The 20,137-nt window shown below is 44.0% G+C and overlaps 1 protein-coding gene across 4 annotated transcripts in view; it reads left to right on the top strand.

Moving 5' to 3' along the window:
* The window catches only part of LOC112994477 (mothers against decapentaplegic homolog 2), a 51,254-nt gene extending 47,469 nt beyond the window's left edge, over window positions 1–3,785 (top strand). For all 4 annotated transcript variants that reach the window (XM_064500960.1, XM_064500958.1, XM_064500959.1 and 1 more), the window contains one exon: window positions 1,858–3,785. In XM_064500960.1, the coding sequence (XP_064357030.1) occupies window positions 1,858–1,981 (124 nt within the window). In that variant the 3' untranslated portion in view covers window positions 1,982–3,785. The remainder of the gene's footprint in view (window positions 1–1,857) is intronic.
* The last annotated feature ends 16,352 nt before the right edge of the window (window positions 3,786–20,137 follow it).

The following is a 20,137-nucleotide window of genomic DNA, read 5'->3' as shown; positions in this document are numbered from 1 at the left end:
AAGAAGAGGTTGCTACTACACGCATGACTGAATTTAAATGAATATAGTCTGAATTGTCAAAATAGATGAAGTGGGGTAAAATCAATCGTTCTTGTAAAAACTCTTATGCTTCATTATTATGTCAGAAATGTTTCTCATAGACTTTGGCAAAGCCAAACCAGTACTTAATTTTTTGTTTGATATGTATTGGCTTGAATTGAGGACTAGGTTAGAAGTTCAGACAGAATCATCTTCTGAAGAAAGTTAAGTAGAGGTAATTGTAGCAGAGAGACGTAGCGATATGTGGACTGGAAACTCGGGGTAAAAAAGCTGAGTTTTAGCTTTGAGCAGACTGTTAAGGGACTGCCACTATTTTCTCTTTTGCCAATTTAGTGAAGAGCTAGGGCTGTTGAACAAAACCAGTTACAAAGTGTTGAGGAAGCATGTTATGGAACACATCGTAGGGGAGCTGACAGCGGTGGAATAATGCGCTTCCTTCTTTGGGAGAGGATTCGGGACTAAATGGAATTATATTTCCTGTGGTTTAGATTGTTCTTTTATTGGATCACTTTGTTTTGGCACAAGTATTCAGTACTGAGATAACAATGTTTTTCAGAATGCTGAGAGCGCGCAGACCCTGGCCGCTCGCTTGTCCTAGAAAATGTAAAAACCACAGACAACTCTTGAAATCCGTCCTCTCGTTGGCTTAATTGTTTTGCCTTTACAGTTCCTCTGTTTATATAAACAGATTTACTTAAAGCAGAGGGTTGCAGTGCCAGTGCTGAAAATGAAGGGGTTGTGTTTGTGCCTGACTAATCTGCTGTCATTGAATCTTAATGCCTCCCTCTTTGACTCTGGAATGGCCAGAATTACTAGGAAAAACTGGCTTAGCAGCAGTCGTCTTGCCATTCTAGTTCAGGAGAACTCCCATGCCTGGCGTGGGTAGTGTGATATAGCAGGATTTCTCAGGTAGAGAATGTCCAATGCTGATTTCTTTAGTTTGGAAATGGGAGGGAAGATTTCTGAGTAACAGATCCCTAAAACAAGGACACATGGGAGAATTAATGAAGGTTGTCAACACTTCAGCATTACTGAGGCTTTCTGTGATGTTTAATTAAAGGCTTCAATCCTGGAAAAATACAGTGAAGTTTATAGAGAAGACAAGGGAAACACAAAAAAAAAAAATTACTTAAATAGTCTGCGTGAGGATGCTACAGTACAAAACAAATGTAGAAGTATAAATACAGGAAATCGGAGACAAAGTTTGGTGTTCCTTTGAGATAACATCACTTAACACGGTGTAACCACATACTGTGGTACAATGCAGTGTTTTTGACAACATTTAGCACAGTTCCCTTATACGTTTCTCTTGTCTAGCTTTTCAGAGCAGTTGTCCTTATGATAGCGATAGTATTGTGCTATTCAGCCTTTCTGACTGTGCAGAGCAAAGTGCTTCTATTCCTTCTTTTTCAGTAGTTGTCTTCTAAATTCAAACCCACTTATGCATGCAAACTCTTTGAAGATCTAGATGTTAGCTGTGTGGGGCTGACTGGGGTATGAACACCAGATCAGCTTCAGTTTTGAGTCTCTTTTTGAAAGTAGGACTTTTGGTGTGGCACTTGAAGCAAATGCTGCAGTTCTAGTTTAAATCTGCAGAGTAAAACTATGTTCTGGACATTGAAGATATACCTGTAATTATTGACAAGGCTTACAGATGTGGGGTGTTTTTGCAAACAGAAACCTTAGTACAGTTATGTAATAGTTGCAGATTTTTATCTTTGTGTGGTACATATGGATGGAAACACTTGATCAGGTGGTGGAGGACTTTACGGTAACCAAAACTGCTCTCTGACTTTTCTGTTCCTCTTCATTTTCCAGGCGGCAAACGGTAACAAGCACTCCTTGCTGGATTGAACTTCATCTGAACGGACCTCTACAATGGTTGGACAAAGTATTGACTCAGATGGGCTCCCCTTCAGTACGCTGCTCCAGCATGTCGTAAAACTCCTTCCTCCGTTACCAGTGGGCTAAATATCGAGTCCAGTCAACAGACTTAATATAACAGCTCGTCTGTCGTAGTATTTGTGTGTGGTCCCCATGAACTGTTTACTATCCAAAAAGGTTTTTAAAAAAAAAAAAAAAAAGAAAAGAAAACAGCACTTGAGGTCTCATCAATTAAAGCACCTTGTGGATTCTGTTTCCTATACTCTGATACTAGATGAAAATTTAGTGTATAGAAGCGCCTTCTTCAGAAGGAAGAAGGGACAGTTCTAAAGACTCTTAATGGTGTTTTTATTGGGTATATAATTGAGTGTCCTAATGGTTTATCAATAACATGAATAGTTAAGTATATGTACAGGTAATGTATCATGATCTCAAATATCACAGTATTGTGCTGTTCTACATTTTAGTTCCCATAAATAGATGTTTGTTTTTTTGATTGGGGCAAATCTCTCAAAATTCCAAGACTCTACTCCTTTATTCTTTTATATTTTTTTATATAAGCAGGTTTTCGAGTTGTCCTAAACATAAAAAGCAGACTTTCCTTGTAGAGAAGCTTAACTTTTTGCTGCCTTCTTAAAGAAAAAGAAAATCCCTCCATTGGAAGGGAAAGAAATGTCTGAGATTCGTCTCTGAAATCTTAAGACACGTTATATGCTTAATGGGGCCTAAAATGAGTTCATATTTTAAATTCCAAGTATCCATCACACTAGGAGTCTACTTTTCCCTACCCATCTGAGTTGATGCACCTGTTGTCAGAAATAGATGCGCTGGCATTGCTGGCACTGATGCATTTGGGACTTTTTTTTATCTTGATTCATTGAGATCAATGTTTTTCTCATGGAATGAGAATTTTGTAGTAGCATTGGATACTGGATTAAATATACAAGGTTATTGGCTAACCCCTTACATCTGTATATTTTAATTAAGCAGATGTCACTAAGAATCTCATTTTTTAGTTTTTGAGGCCAAATACCTTGAAAAATTCTCTCCCAGGGTAAACTAGACTCTTTCGTATAGGTTTTAAATAGATGCAGCTTCTTAACATATTTCAGTAACAGAACTTAAATTTCTGATCTGAGTGGCTTTGTATAGGTTACTTACATACCAGATCATACGCATTCATTATGTCATAATGGGCCTTGTTATTAAAAGTAGTTGCTTCTGCAAAACCTCTAGGATAGTGGTTGCTGAGGTATGACCAGCGAAGGAGGACTTCTAGGTTCTTCATGACAGTGCATGTTATTGTGAACCCTTGGACACTACAGCTGCACCATATTAAAAATACTCTGAAATATATTCTACAAATAAGTCTGGGTTGGGGAAGGGTTGGGAAACTGTATAGAAGGGTTATTGACTTGAAAAATATACATCTTACTAACAATCTTGTGATCTAGCTGTCTGTCATTCTTTTGTTATCGTGGCAGTAGCAGGATTGCCTTTGTCTGTTTTTCCCATTGTTTCATCCATTACACTAGTACTGTACTTTGTAAGTACAGCTAGTGATAACTTAGCTTTGAGAACAAAAATGTGGCCAGTGTTACAGCTTTTAATCAGTTGACTGAATTGATAATAGTGATGGATATTTTTATGCCGTAATGACTAGGGCATAGAAGCAATACCAAAAATCAAGCCTTGAAAAAGTGGGCCAGACAACTCTTAAAAATTGGCAAAGCAGTTACCAGTTTGTGCTAGTTTTACCAGTAGACTAATGTATTGGTAGAACTTGTGAACCTAAGAAATAAGCTTCATGCGTGTTGCATTTGCCTAATATGTGAATACACTAATAAAAGTTTTAATTCTCATGATGGTTGTTTTTATTATTATTAATTGTTTTATATATATATTTCCTGTTGAAGGACAGGGACTAACCAGCCTAAATAAATGGCAAGTTTCCTGCACGTTGTGGCTAGAAAGGTATAATTTAGTTAAAATCACTTCTCGTACAGCTATCTTGAAGGCTCTGGATCTGTGTTTATTTAGCGATACAGGCTTCTACTCCAAATCAAGTTTATAAAAGCAGTCACTTTTTTTACCAAACAAATTACATCCTACTAGCTCAGATGTTTACTTTCACCTATGAAACAGTTAGATAAGAGTGACTGGCTGGGTGAAAGGCTCCACTGCATTTATGAGCAGGTTGCAACTTGAATCAGTTGGGTGACCTCATTCTCTAGCCTCCTTGCTGCAGCTTTCTGTGTGTTCTCTTTCAGCTGTGGCAATACTACTTGCTTTGCCTTGAACATTACAGTAACCTTGATAGTAGGTTTTTTTTGGTGTGTACTCCCAAGTAGTTAGTGTACAAGGACGCTACAGACATTATCTGTGGACCTGTGGCACTGCCTGCATGCAAGGTCATCTCGGTCTCTGTAGAAGTCGGGTTTTTTGGCTTTTGTTAGTGTCATATAGAGTATTCTTTTGTGCCATGAATGTTTCTGCAACAGGTTTGTGGAACAAGGGAACTAATATGCATTTGAAATGTTTATCTGCCTGTATTTCATTTAAATGCCTTTGGCAGTCCATGAGTAACTTTAACCTACTCCTGTTTCTAAATCCAGTGCCTTTCTGACTTATCCCACTGCTGTTCTGCTCTTCCTCAAAATGTGACCAGTGCCGCCTCAAGCACCTTAATACAGATTTCTGCCTGTGGTATGTAATGAATGTGACTTCATCCCTCTTTTCTGCCAGTCAAAGTACCTAAGTCCAAACTGCAAGTGAAAAGTGATTTTTTTTTTTTTTTTTTTTGATGAGACTGTTTTGCTCATAAACTCTTTATCAAGGAAGGACTAACCAACTTAGGTACTCTTAAATATGGCTAGCCAGATGGTTATCTGCATCACAGAGCTTGGAAAAATTCTCTATATAATGACTATTGCCGTAACTTTGGACTGGGATTCCCCGTGCCTGGGTTCTGATCTCTCCCTTGTCACTAGCCCTGTCTGATCTTGATTTTCATAGTCCTACTAAAGCTAGGTAATCAAAAGTCAGGTAGCTCATGTAAGCACTGAGGCTAAAAGTGTTTTTGAGTTGCCTCTTAGCTGCTTGGATGCACTCGGATCAAGTATCAGAACCCTTCCTCACCCTCCGAAAATATCCAAAATTTTATTTAAATTTCTACTTCCAGTTACATGGCTGGACTTCAAGGACAATGTCGAATACCTGGCATCTTACATCTTTAAACTGTGAGGATTGATACTGGAACAACCTCTCTGTAATTCCCCCTTCTTTTGTGCATGTTGCCTATTTAGGTGGTGAGCTCTCTGCAACAGGATTTCATTGCTGGTATTGTAGTGTCTTGCACAAAGTGCTTCAACCTCATTTGGCTTCTAGATGCTGTTATACAAATCTAGAATATAGTGAAATTTGTAGTGTCGTCTTGTTCTTATTCAGGGCATTGTGCTTAATCAGTGCTTAACCTCTTTGAGACTGACTGCAGGCAAATAGTGTAAATAGTTTAACTTTAGACTGCCTGTAATCAACAGGGAGAAGTGAGCTCTGAGTGTAGTTGATGCCCTGAATTGCTTTCCAGCAGGGAGCCTAGGCTGTTGGCTAAGGTGCCTAATCTAAATGCTTAAAGCAAGTATGAATGCCTGCTTTATTTAAAAAATAAAAAATAAAAGTCTGGGTGCCATCAAAGCAGGCTGCTTAGATGTTCAGGAGTATAGCTTTAGAGTAGTTTGCACAGTAAAAAGTGGAAATCACACCTAACGTATTTCACTAAGCTTTTTTTTTCTCTCATGTGTCCAACTTGACTTTTCATGTTAAAGTGGGAGGGTGTGAAGTTTGGGGGTTTGATAATCATCTGCCTCCGTAGCAGCTCTGAATTGTTGGCACAGTGAGTTGAAAGTGTTTTGTTTAACCTTCAAACTTGTCATACTTCATTGTGGTTACAGCTTTTTTTAGCATTGCAAACTGAAATTTTAATGCAACTGGGTTTTGAGTTAAAATATTGTGAAATACAGGATTTCACTATACTCTGCCCACACAGTGTTATACTTGAAGAATGAAGCCGTGTTCCTTTTACCAAAACAAGTTTGACTATAACCTGATTTTGGGGACTCTCAAGCTTCATCACTATTCTGAAGAGTTGATGAAGTACTGTCTTTGTTAGAAGAAATACACATATCTCAACATGCCAGCTGCATTAGAAAGTACTTCTAGGAGGAAGGAATTAATCTGTTGCTTGCCTGAAGGTTTATTACCAGTATGAAAATACTAATGAAATGTGTATTTTCCTGACCTCTTAAGCTTGGGTACTAACTAACCATCACAAACTGTTAATACTAAAGTAGTTCATTTAAAAATAACCTGTAGCTGTGTTGGTCCTCTTCTACATATCTCTCTTCTGTATGAATTCCTGTAGGAAAGGCTGATAGTGTTTTTTCCCTTGGGAAAGCACAGTTTGCGGAGTAAGTTTCTAGTAATACGTTGTCACAGCTACAAAAACTAGAATGGAGGCTTCAAAGCTGAGAACAGCCTTTGATGTTACATTAGCTGTTGTTTCATTAACTGTAGTCAGGATTAAATCTAGTCAGTTGGCAGGAGAAAAATGGATGACAAATAATGGATATGCAAAGATATGAGACCTGGATGCTCTTGATCTTCTTCCCCCATGTAGAAGATCTAGTCAGAAGGGATTGTCATAAGGTCCAGTTGCTTGTTCTGGTCCTTTCGAAATAGGTTCCAAAGTGGTAGTGGACATAGGCTCCTGCACGACTATTTTTTTTCCTTATAATTTGCAACGCTGAAAGGTGAAATAAAGCTTCAGTGATTCTGTTGGTGTTTCTGTGTGAACAGTATCTAGCTATGGGCTTGTCTCAAGCTTTAGTAAGGTATCTTAAAACTTATGTATGCCTTAGGAACTAATTGAACTTATGAGCAATGTGCACCTTTGAAGAGTAGAAGATTATTAAATTTAGCTTTCAGCAGTTGCAGTTTCTCTTTGGATAAAGGGGTGGATTCTCTCCATCAGTTCTTATTTATCTTTTTGAGAGTTGTTGTCTAGGCAGTTGGTCACCTTGGATCCAGGGAATAACTAGACAGGGTGGCTGGAGGATCTAAAGCAGGCAGCATTTTACAAGGAAGCTGGAGCAGAGACGGTTCTGGTTTTAGAGGCCCTATTCTGGAGCAGGGAATTCCAGACTCCTCAGTTATTTGTCATATACTCCAAATTTTTCAGAGATATGAGGCAGTTTGACAAGGAATAGAATACAGATAAGCTTAGCTTGAGATTCATGAGTTGCTTTGAAAAAAAACTGATGCATAGTTAATTCAGAAACACTTCAGAAGTCCTCTCTCTTCTGTTTGTGTTGTGTGCCTTTAAAGAGTTGATCTTTGGACTTCGCAGAGTGAACTTGAGAAAAAGATGTACTTAGGCTATGGAGATTTGGGGAAGGGGAATTCAACACAGATTCCACAGGGCTTTCATGGCTGGCTGTTGGTGTACTGCTTTCTGTGGAATCACCGCTGGAGCCTATGGTAAAAGATGCCTCAGGCAGGAGAGGCAAGCTTCTCGGGAGAGAAACAAGACTATCCCCCTGAAGCCCTGAGAAGAGCAAAATGTATCTTGCCATGAAACAGCAGGCAGTGCGGAGATTCCCAAGACAGTGGAAATGTGAGTAAGACCACATGGAGAAGGACTATCATCAGAGGAGCTGTTAGCTCAGGTACGGCTCCTAATGAAAGAGGCACTATTTCTTTTGGACCTGAGCTGAGTTGTGTGCAGCTGCGTTAGTTGTGCTGTTTGTCTGACCTGTGCCTCGCCATGTGCTTGAGTCCAGGGTCAGCAAGGGCAGGTGATGCTCGGGTTTGTTCCTTCTGCCAGAGTAGATTGGTAAGAGCTCAACAGAGTCCACTGGCTCGACTGTTGTCTTAACAGTGGAGAAAGGACCTTAGAATTAGTTGCTATATTTTTGCAAGTGACCTGTTGAACAGCAACTAGCATTGACATTGAGGAAAATCCAGAAATGATGGGATTTGTAGCAGGGAACAAATGATGTTACTTTGGATGAGGGCTGCTGTGCATCTGAGGAGCTAAGCAGTCTTGGGTCTGGGAGGACTGTAGCATGCTAAGGCAGGCTGGGGGAAGAGGAGCCTTGAAGAAATGAAAATATGTGGCAGTGAGTTGGTAAGGAAGAGAGAAAATAGTCTGAGATGTGAAGACTGGTGGAAAAGAGCTGTTGGGATGTGCAGCTGAACAATCTGAGGAGAAGAGGAGTTTGAGGTCATGTTGTTGAGGGCCTTTGGATTGGGAAGGGCTCTGGAGGGCATCCACACTCCAGACTGAACATACCTAACAGGGTCTGGGCTGCGGAAGAGACAAATGTGCAGCACTGAGCTGTACATTTATACACCAACGTAAACCCACCCTCCTCTTCTTTAGTTCGCCTTGGAAAGATAATGCTAACTTAAGAACAATAGTTCCTTTCTAGATAAGTGTGCTATTTTTTCTTTTACAGCTTCAGGAGTCTGATAGTCCAATGGGAAGAAAACCCACAGCTATTAGCAAGGCTGATGTTAGTACCGATGTGAGGGAAAATATCTTCATAATGTGCTCAGACTTTGAGGTGTGTGCTGCGTAAGAAGTTAAAATGGGCAAAGAGCCAAGATTGAGAAACACTGAAGTTTCGATAGAACAGGGCAAGTGGTGGAGCTGAAAAAATGGGAGGGTGTGTGATGCTCAGCTTCAGCAGTGATACTCGTCGTTTAAAAAAAAAAAACAGTATCTGAGTGCTTTTAACATGTATTTGCTAATTAAACATCACAAACCTAACTTTCCTTTTCTTACAGTACTGAAAGAGGAGTTGGAGCGCAGGAGCAGGGTTAATGGATTAGGGGCTAATGGGAGCACAAGTCTGGTTTTGCATCTCTCTTAATGCCAAAGCTAAGGCTCAGCGTAGTCCCTTTAGAAGCAACACGAGCTGAAGACTGAAGAGCTGACACAACTTGTGCTGCAGCCTGGCACGGCATGGAAGGGGCTGTTACGTGTCCACGGGGAGAAGCAGTCCTAAAAGGACTCTGTGGGAAGAGGTTTGCTTATGTATCCATATGAATTTTGATTCTGGAGAAGAGAATTTTGCTTTTTCTTTAATGAGAATGCTCAAACATGTCTTAGGAATGTTCAAGTGCTCCTCAGCAAACAGGACACCTAGTCCTGTAAAGACAGTATTTTATTTTGTAGGGACTTGACAGAAGGGTCTGACTTACTGAATCTCTGCAAGACTTCTTTTGCATCCTGATTTCATTCTAAAAATTGTTTAAATCCAAAATTATTGGATCATTTCATGACAAATAGCAGTCATGCTTGTTAAAGGTGTAGAAAACACTGCAGGGATCTAGAGGTCCCTGAGTAGAATATTAGATGAGATTTTTTTCCAAAGTGTTCCTGTGCCAAGAATAGGAAGTCATATGGGGGGGGGGGGACATCTTCAAAGTTGCCTACTTGTTAAAAAGGGGGTGGGGAGAAGGAGATAGTGTCTAACAATCTAAATTGCTAAACTGCATTTTGAGTAAGAGTACCGGGTTGAAACTTGCCTGCTTGCTGGTCCAAAGCCTGGTTTAACGTGTTTAAACTTAGTTAAACTTGAAGAGGCTTAAGTTCAAGTGTTAAGTGTAGGATGATTGATCAACAAATGTCTATTGTATTTTTGATTTACTGCATCGGCATATGTCGTTGTTTCATGTAGATTCCTGTAAGTAACAAACAGCATAACAAAAGTATCCTGGCATTTAGACTCGCAGGAAGAAGGATTTATTGTGACGTTGGTAGAACGAGCAGGATTTTGTTAACGTGAATCTCTGACCTTGGGTGGGCAAAGATGCTTCCCCCCTCCATCCCCCTTGGTGTCTGGCACTGTCAGCAGACTTGCGTGCGTGCAGCCCTGCAAAGCTGTTAATGAGTGCTGCAGCAGGTAGCCCTGGCCACGCTAATTGCTAACATTGCGACTGTTACGTCCAACCGTGCGGCCAACAAAATAAAGACAGATGGCAATGGATTAACTGACGACTTTGATTGTGGCTGGCTTCAACAGCTCCAGTCTGCCTCGTAGGCTAAACTTGCTAGGATCCTGTCAAAAGCCAGCTTAATGAGTTAGCTAGGTACTGAAATGCATTTGTATGTCTTTAATATTAGGCTCAATTATTGAAAAGACATCTATTTGAGAAGACGTGTGGCTGAATTATAGCAACAGGGGAGCAGGGAGGAGTTGGTGGACTTCTTTCCAAGTCATGGCATGTTTACGTGGCTGTCCCAATTCAAACAAATTCATCTTTTGGATGCTACGCAGCCATGGATGTGCAGCTATGAGACTTTTTGGCAGCAGGGATCAAGCTAATACCAAACCTAATGACATCGAAGCTCTGCCTTTCTAGGTAAATGCGAGCTGTTCCTCCTCCTCTGCTACTCTTAAATGTCACATAGTGTAGCTGGTGTTGATGACAAACCTAGCCTTTCACTGAGCAGTCTGGGATCTTTTGTGTGTTGTGTCGTTGCTATCCCTGCGGTCAAAGCAGTATGAACCCTATCATAAGCCAAATCCCTTAGTGGCTGTTTCCTGCAGAAAAGAACTAATTAAAAGTGAAAATTAAGTGGGATGAACTACTTACATCAGTGCGATAGAGATAACTTTACCATAATTTCAGAAGTTTTTTTTAAATAATGTGGGAAGGCTCTCTTCTCAGGTTCACTCTGCTCCCTTAAAAGGTACTTTTGGGGGCTGTTTTATGCAACAGAGGCATCAGGTTCTCGACACAGGCACCAAACCTACACCACTGTGGAGGAGTAGGGGGAAAATGATCTGCTAAAAGTCTGTGTGGAGGAGGGCCAAGGCAGACAGAGTCAGGGTATGATGTGTGTAGAGATGGAAAGTGGTAAGTGCAGTCAGTGGATGGTATTTTATGCCCTTATTTTGCTGGAGTCCTCAGGCACATCTTGTGCGTGTCAACACTACATACTCTTAATTAATTTAAGCTCATGGGTTTTTTCTTGGTCCCTGCTACCTGATGATGCAGCAGCAGAGGCAGGATTAAAATCCACACCTTCCTGCCTTCCAGCCTCAGGCTTATTTCACTGAGCCACAACAGTTTTTTGACGGGGTACCACCACTGGACAGCCCATAGCTCTGAGTCATGGAAAGTTTGAAGTGACTTATATAGGACAACAGATAAATGTATTGCAGTCTGGTACCCTTCCTTTCTCCTGTGGAGTGGGTTTGGTTTCAATCCAGTGGGACTCAGAAGGATGGCTCTCTTGCCCTTAGGTAAGAAGGCAGTGATGGTGGTACTGGGACCAGGCTGTAACTCCGGATGGGGTTGGCCATTGGGGACCAGCTGAAATCAGGAAGAGTCTTCTTCAAAGACACGGGGTTTTTTTGGTTTTTTTGCTTGCTTTGTTTTTCTTCAAAGGAGGAAAAAAAAGGACCTTTGTTAATCACAACATGTTGAGGGACTTAAAATATCAAAAAAGCTGTTGTTGAATAGTGCCAGATGATAGAGTTAGTCTGATCTGTACGAAAGAGGCCACAGAATTTTGTCAGCTTCAAAATAAGAACAAAAGAAAGCCAGGCACTTCTGACAGAGTTGAGCCGTTGCATGGAAATGTGTTGATTACGTAGCACTGCTGAATAAAAACAAAGCAGGTGAGTTGGTCCCTTGGTCATCTTTCCAGCCAGGCAACCTCCCTAGGCTGATGTCACTCTGAGACTCTGGCTCTTTCAAAATTTAATTTTTTTGACAAGTCTTCCGCAGAATATTTGTTGCTCCAAATTTTCCTTTCCCACATAGTATGAAAGTAGTTTGATTCCTTCCCCGTAGCGTGGGCATTCATTCTAAAATCCCCCTAACTGTTGTTATATACAGCACAATAACTTCTGTTTGGACACAAGCAATTCTCTGTCTTAAAGCTGTTGTATGATTTCAGGGCACTCAAACCCTTTTCCCTACCTCCTAATAACAGGCCTGTCTCTTCTAAAAAATTGTCTGTGCTCTTTCATCTCTTAGTTCTCCACCCTCATTATTATACAGCTTAGGGAAGCAAAACTTGTGGTCTTGGGTAGGTGCAATCTCCCATCCTTTGGTTCATCTAGAGCGAGGCAGGTTTCAGTTGAGGTCCTCTGTGTGACACTGGACTGATGAACTTCCTTCATGAGGAGATTCTTGGGGATCTGTGACAAGGAAGAAGCCTCAGATACAATTTTGCAAAGGATAGAGGGCACCAGTAAAGCTCTTGTCCTGGAAGCCACTACAGACTCCAAGACCTGGTTGACACGTCTCCTACCAGCTTGGCGCTGACTCACGTCAGCTATTTGGGTGCTGAACTGGGACTGCCTTGTTACCCCATTCTCCTTTCCCACAAGAATCTACTAAAGGCAGATACAAAGGCTTTCACTGAACGCAGTTCCTGTCCTCTTGCAATGGCTATTGGTCCCAGTGAAGGTGGGAATCCAGAGAGCTGAGTGAGGCCAAGTTGGAGTGTCATTAATAATGAGCGTTATTCTGGCCCTTCGGAAGGGGGACTGCTTCCTAATGGCTGATGCTCAGGATGCCTATCTTCATTAACAGACGACAGTCTTGCTGATACCTCAGCTTCTTTCTCAGAGGGGATCATATCCCATTCAAGATCTTTCTGTTTTGATCTTCCTGCAGATTCTCAGATCCAGAGAGCTGCTGTTTATATTAATATATTGGGTTGCTTTTAATTTAAGTGATAAGGACCTTTCTGAGAAATGAGATTACTCAGTCTCTGAACACGGCTTGGCTTTTGTATGTTCATCTAGGTTTAATGTGCAAAGGCTGCATCACGTATCACTGTGAGCGTGGGGTATGTTAAAGCATCTTGTGACTCCCTGGCAAGACAACCTTGACTTCGTATGAGCAGGGTATCCGCTATGCCAAACTTGCTTCTGCAGTTGATGTCCCAGCCAACCACCATGGTCAAATGGTGTCTATCCCTCTTGGGCACGTGGCCTTTGTTCTTCGCATGAGGTGTCATGTATAAGCTTTGCTTCAGGTGTTCCCAGATGGAGCTGCGCTCTCGCTACTCTGCTGCCAGGCTTTCCCACAGCAAACTGGTCACCCTTCATGCTGTGTAAGACTCATTCGCTGGTTGGGAGGGAATGCCTGTCTCTCCCCGGATTAGCGTTAGCGAGCACATCTGGCTGGAGCAGCTCATATAGGCAACTTCACTAGTCTTGGTATAGTCTCAGTAGAAACAGAAATTTCACACTCATGCCCTAAAGCTCTGGATTATTTTAAAAGGCATTCATGCAAAGCTTTCTGGTCTGTCAACCACTGTTTGCTATATCAGAAAGATTACTTTTTCCTCTGTCAGGCACTCCCGATTACCCTGTGGGTCTGGTGCAAAGACAACAGGATTTGCTTGTTTCAGCAGCTCCCCTCCTGATTGCCCTTGAGTGCTCTAGGAGATGAATTGAGTGGAGTTTTGCTCTTTCCCCCAGGTAGGAGATCTATTTTGAAATTATTTCAAGGACATATTAGCCCAATGTAAATAAACCCGGCCTGCTTATTTCCCATGTGACCAGGAAAAGTTGATGCTTCTGCTTTTGAGTAGGTTAGTGCCCAGGCACTTTCTCAGATGTTTTCAGATTGCATGGCTGAGCGCGCTTGGAAGTGCTCTCCTGAGCTTCACTATTTCTCTGTGGAGTTTTAAATCAGCTCTTCATGATTCTGCTCACTGGAGCAGGGTGGAGGCAGTTTTCATATCAGTCTGGTAAAAATTGTGGAGGTCTCTGAAATCCCTCTGGGTGTCCCCTGGCCTGCTGAGACAGAGATTGGCCCACTTGACTCATTGCAACTCTAAAATGCTGCTCCTCACGGCTGGGATGCTCTTTGCTTGCAAACACCTCTGCCACTGTTGTGAGAGGTCAGAAGTAGTGGAGAGAGGTCTCCTAGGAGCAGCTAACTGAATCTTCCCCCTTTTGTGTTACAAATTCTGACTACCTGGGGATATTCCATGGAGCCAGGGGTTTGGGATTCTCCCTTGACTCTAAGATCCATTTTGTCCCTCTGCCTGCTTGTGGACTGGGCATCTGTTTCCTTCATCTGCTTTCTTAGCCTATGGTGGGAGGAGAGAGGAGATATGATCCCTTATGGCTGACACAGCTCAGTTTTGAAGAGTATTCCTTCAGGCTCATCCACATTTTTCTCTATAGACGGTGTATGATTCAGCCAAGAGATTAATCTGGTTCTCCTTCCTAAGCCCCACATCTCGAAGGGTGTGAAGAAGAGAGCCTTCGTGTTGGGAAAGTTCTCCCCTTCGAAGGACTTTCTGCTAGGCCATTGGCCACTGTTGCTAAAAGATAGGAATCTGCAATGCCAAGTGAAGATCAGCAGATTGTACTGAGAGTTGCTGTGATGTTGCTGACGTGCCTCCACTTGCTGCCATCAAGGTCCTCACATTGGAGGCAAAGGAGCAGTGGTGCCCCCTTCTCTCGCAGCAGCCTGGGTCCTCTTCCATACTTTCTCCAAGCAGCGTACCGGCTCCAACGCCTTGAGCGCAGGTGCAGCGTTGGGTTGAGCACTTTCACGGTTGCTGTCTGCATGAAGGACCAACCCCTGCTGTTCAAATTAATGGCATAGGGAGATGGTTTGGATTAGGTGCAGGTGCCACTTGAAGATAAGCTCAGCATGGGTGAGAAATAAGTGTATAGAGAGACCATGCGTGATGGTTAGCCATTTCCCCCCTGCTTTCCTTCTTGGGAAGTCCTCTGGAGTTGTATTTCTGAATTTAGATGAAACTAGAAGAGTGGCTTTCGCACGGGTGACGCAGGGTTTGGGAGACAAATCCCGTGCGATGCGGAAGATGCTGTGACAATGCATGTAGATCTATAAAATATCACAAAGCACAGCACTTCATCTGCTCGGGTAATGATATGAGGCAATTCCACCAAGCAGTAACTGGGGAAAAAAAACAGGAAGTAGTTTGTGAAAATGCTTTCAAGATACAAAGTACTAAGGGCCACCACTATTTCTCCCCACACACAGGGAATTTATGGAAGCAAGGCACACACAGGAACAGTCTATAAGAAAGGGATCTGGGTCATGTTTGGTTATTTAGTATGAATCTGGCCAACTGTTGTTGGTATTTAAATCACATTTAAAGTGAAGAAAAATTTGTGGTAGCCCCAAGCCATGAAAATTCAGATTTTTTAATTCTTTTTTTAAAGAAAGCATACGGCAGAACTTGAAATGAAAAAGCTAATGAAGTCCATATTCCGTGATGCGTTTGCGCTGCAACTTTATAAACATGAAAGGAAATATTCCTAAGTAAGCTAATACTCATCGCAAGAGAAGGATTTTCTATCATCCACTCTGGTATGGCTTGAGCCACACTGTATTTCAGGCTGTTGGCAAGGTAATGAGATTTTTATGCCAAATGATATTTTTCATATGTATTACTTAAAGCAATTCATTCCAGACATTGAAGGGCCAGCTTCTTCGTCACGGGTGCTGCCTCAGTTTTATACTGACTGCGAGGACCTGGCCTCCAAAACTTCTAGGGTTTTCTTTTTCTCCCCCCCCCCCCCTCCCCCAGTTAAATGTTAATTTAACATGCAGTGCTTTTGTTGCAAGTGGAAGGGTAAATATGTGAAGGTTTCCCAGGAAATTTACTGCGCTGCAAAAAGATGAAACCTTGAAATGTGCAGGCATTAGCGGCGCAATGTTATGGATGGGAGAAGCCATCAAACATGGCTAAATGCTAGTTAGGAGCGGTGATTTTTAAAATTCTTGTCAGCCGGGACAAAGTTATGTCTAAGCTCCCCTATGGCCTTGGCAAGCCGTAACAGCCCGCAGAGGAACGTACATGTGGCGCAGCACATAAAAACATGCCGGCTCCGATGGCACTGGAAGTAAATTAAAGGAACAGGTTTGATCGTAAACCTCCCGGAAAATATGAGGATATCAAAGCAGGCTGGGTAATTAGCATAATTACATCATAGCAAATGCAAAGGAGCTCGTATTAAGGGATATTGTATTGTGGGAGCTCGGCTTCAACCGGCAGTGCACGTTGAGCGGCGGGCTGATAGACCGCTCCGGGGAACGGAGCAGTAAAATCTCGTTATGAATTTGTTTATCAAGAACGCAGAGATAGGAAGGAACAATGATGGCAGTTAACCGGCTGAATTATTGCTTTTTTAACCTTGCTTTCTGCTGATAGTCTTTTGTCAATGCCTGAGCATCCTATTTACAGTAGGGGCAGAGGAACAGTAGGAGCCCCGGGAGGTCTTTCGGGCCACCAACACGTTGCGTACTCCAAAGTTCAGAGCCGGCTTGCGTGATTGCCCTTTGCTTTCTCTCTCCTGTTCCTTCACCACGTGCCGTGTTGGGCTCTGTCACGCCTTAGCTGCCCTGCTAAATCACTTCACCGATATAGATTTTGGCAGGCCTGAGCTCCTCCCTCTTGAAAGCAGATCTTGGGTGCTGCCCTCTGTTGCGTTGGATGTTACCTCCTCGGACGGAGCTGCTACCACATCAAGAACGGTTGTGGGGCACCAGGCCAAGGGCTGGTTTTCTCTCATCATCCTCTCTCCAAAAGGGCCGGCAGCAGATGCCGAAGTATGGAGCGGTGATGCTTCCTTGGAATATCCTTGGTGCAAATCATGCCTAATTACCTGTGGTTTTTTCCCTTTCCATGGCGTTTTGTTTGCAGAAGTTTGGCATGACCTGCAGTTAGTCCAGAGCCCGTGCAGCCGTCACGCCAGCACGCTGGCAAGGCAGGACCGAGGTGGTGCTCACATGGGAAAACCCAAAGGTGACGGCAGAGCTGGTGCATCGAGAAGCGGTGCTGTGTCTTGGGGCAGTCTCCTGTGCTGGGTGGCTTCCCCTTCCTAGTCCCCCTTTCATGCAAGGCAGGAAGAAAAGGGCCTGACAGCTCAGCGATGGTAAAAACACAGCACTGGGGGTGGATGCTCAGCAGTGGTGAGAAAGTGCTGTATCTAGAGCTAGTTTTGTGAAGCCCTGTGAGGTTAGCTAACAGCTTACTATTGTTGTCTGTAATTACTTTCTGAAGTAACACTTGGGCTCCTTTTATAGAGAAAAGACACTTTGTTGCTTGTTGCGTCAGCACCGAGCATCTTGGTGGTGTTTGGGGTACCAGAACGGTGAGGATCAGCTGGACTGACTCCTCCACTGAGTCCCCAAAGTTTTGCTGTGCAAATGGGGTAGGAGATAATACTCAGGGCTTTTGGTGCTGCTGCATGGCAAAGAGTGATTTCCACCTCTTAAATGAGCTCCTGCTTTTCACGGTAAGTGCCAAACCATGCCTAAACCCCTTTGCAAATGTTGTTTTCAGCAATTCTCAGGAATTGTCTGGGAAGGCACACTGATGAAAAATTGTGGTATTAGATAGGAACAATCCTTGTCCAAGACAGCTTTCAGGCTGGACATTGTCTTTGCCGTATGGATTGGAGATCCAGCATCCCTCCCATCCCCTACGCCTGAGGTATCTTAACCCTCTCTCCAGGCTCCCACGGAAAATTTGCCTGTGCAACCAAAGGGACTGAAGCCTGGGGAATCTGGTTCCCATGCATGAAATGGCTAAAACCAGCAGAAAAGGAGAAAACACCCTGGAATTTTGCAGCTTTCACCGGAATAAAATCAAACATCCACCTGATGGCAGCAGAGGACGGGGAATGGAGAGGACGAGGCTGTGGCCGCCCAGCTGCCCAGCCCGCCTGGCACACTCGGCGATTCCCGAAATAGGGAGCATCCCGGTGCCAGAGCATTTGCTGCCTGCGTCCTTCCTGATGGTGTATCCCTGGCCGGGAGGAGGTTTCTTTGAGGATGAGGGTTTGGTGTTCCCACGTGCTGGTGGGAGCTGGGGCTCTGCGATGCCCCGGTACCCGGCTATCACGCTCATGCTGCTGGCTGAGATGACAGCTCCTGCATCAAAAGCCCCTGAGTTACCCGTCTTTGAAGAAGGGGAAAAAAGAAACAAAAAAAACCCCAGAAGCTTCAGTAAAGACCTCTATTAACAGTAAGGTTTTGTGCTCTGAGCTTGGAAAGGCAAAGCCACCGTCGAGTTTTTCTGCAGAACACAAAGTGCGTCCACGTGGGGAAACTGAGGCACAGAGTGGTGAGCACATCTGCTTTGCTCCAGAGGGGCAATGTCAAGCCAGGGGAGGTCGTGGGTCCTCCGCGGCTTGTTGCAGTCTGGGCACGTTCCTATTCACACCTGAGCTCCAAAGCGAGAGCTTGGGATCCTCCGTGCTGTGCGGGTGTCACGGCTGCAGCCGTGTCCTGCATCTCTCTGCTCCACTCCTGCACCGTGCCCACGCGCCGGCTTTGCTCTGCGCCAACCCTGTTCCCCCTCGGCAAGCAGCCTGCTGTGGGCAAGGGCGGTAAGAGAGTGCTCGACTCTCAATTTAACTTCTAAACTTATCAATTACCTTTTGCTCTTACACCTGCAGCTACTTTTTTTTTTAATTGCTTGTGAACGGAAAAGTCTGCTGCACATCTGCGATCATCCTCACTGCCGCTGGGACCTGATGGCATATCGGGCACCAAGCAAATGGATATTGTGGCAAGAAGCGAGGAGATGGAGTTATATGGAGAAGGAGGGCGGCAGGGAGTGCAGAAGGACCTTTCAAGCTGGCTTCGCTTGGAGTAACTTTTCTTTCCCGTTGCTCCACGTAGATCTGGAGAAGCTGTCAACCAGGCACCTGCTGGCTGGGCTCGAGGATGCTCGTTTTCTCTCATGGGCCAAAACAACAGACGCTGGAAACCGTCATGCTTCGTAGAACCAGCCTTCAGCAACGGTCCAGGGCTGGTGGCGGTGCTGGGAGGGAGACCTCGGCCCGGCCGCTCGGTCCTTGGAGGACGAATGCTGCCACCAGCGGGCTGCTGTGCGCCCGGGCTGCCGCCGCGCTCCCCGAGAAGGCCTGGGGAGAGCCGCTGCCAAAGAAGGCTTTCTCCAGGAAAAAAAGGCGGCATTTCCCAGACTTCCCCCCAGACAGGAAAATTAGCTCTGCCCTAATTATCCAGAGGCAATCGGGAGAAATCGCGTTTGTTTCTGCCGTGTAAAAACAAGCATTAAAAGAAATCTCTAGTAGAGAGGAGCGCTGCGCCTTGCCAGCTGCCGAGCTGTGGGCAGCCCTTTCCTTTTAGCTGAAGGAGCCGGGTTTAGATGAGAAGAGTCTGGATTTCATTTCTAGGCAGATTTCTATCTAGGTAGACAGGTTTGGAGAGATATCTTCAAGAATGTGTTGCCTGTCCCGGTTGCTAGCAGGTGTTTGAGGAAACCTCTGATGGAGCCTGAGGCCGAAGGCAATCTCGCGCTGAAGTGGCATTACGTGCGTGCTCACGCTGGCGTATGCCTGGTCCTCTCTTACTGGTTGAGACGTGACCTGGCCAATACACAGGAGCAGGGAAACCAGGCTTCTCTCGTATCCGAAAGGCATCTCTGGGCAGACGGGTCAGATGAGGCGAGAGTCGGGCTTCAGCAGGGACACGAGGGGCAGCTGGCTTGTAACCAGGCACTGATTTGTACCAAAAAGGGTTGAAGTTAGTGGAAAGCCTCGGCTTAGCCGTATTGCAATCTGTTGCTGAAATATTAGCCTACCTTTCTGTAATTCGGGCTATTCATCGAAGCTGAATTTCACCAGCGGGAAGTGAAATGCTTGCTGAACGAAGAAGCCAGCTGGAGAAGAAAGTTAATGCCCGATTCACAGGCTATTTCCAAAATCCAAGTTTAAATTTGGATTGAATTAAAAATCCCCCAAACTGGATTCAGTTCTCAGAAAAAGCTGGCTGGAGACCACGACCTGGAGCCTGGTCTGGACTTCTGCAGTGCTGGGGAGGGAGATTTGTGCTTTGTTAGGACAGGAGTCTCCCTTTGGTCCAGGCTGGACATGTACATAAACAACAGGGAGAAAAAGTCCAGAATCTCCTGAATTGATTACATGCTGGCAAAATAACCCAGATGTTACATGAACTTGAAAACTTAAATTCTGACGTCCGTCACTGCTGTTCTTGGCTTTAAAGAGCCGGCTGGGCTTTGCGTGGTTACCAGGCCGTTCACCAGGACAATTGGAGAATATTATTTATATTCTTGTGACCTTTCAGTGACCAAGTAACCAGAGCGAGAGCATGCCGATGATTTGGTTTCAGGTGAAAAGCGGGTGGCACAAATAGGCCCACGTCA

The sequence above is a fragment of the Dromaius novaehollandiae genome, chromosome W (assembly GCF_036370855.1).
Source record: "Dromaius novaehollandiae isolate bDroNov1 chromosome W, bDroNov1.hap1, whole genome shotgun sequence".
Lineage (NCBI taxonomy): Eukaryota > Metazoa > Chordata > Aves > Casuariiformes > Dromaiidae > Dromaius > Dromaius novaehollandiae.
This window is presented reverse-complemented; position numbering and strand designations above follow the sequence as displayed.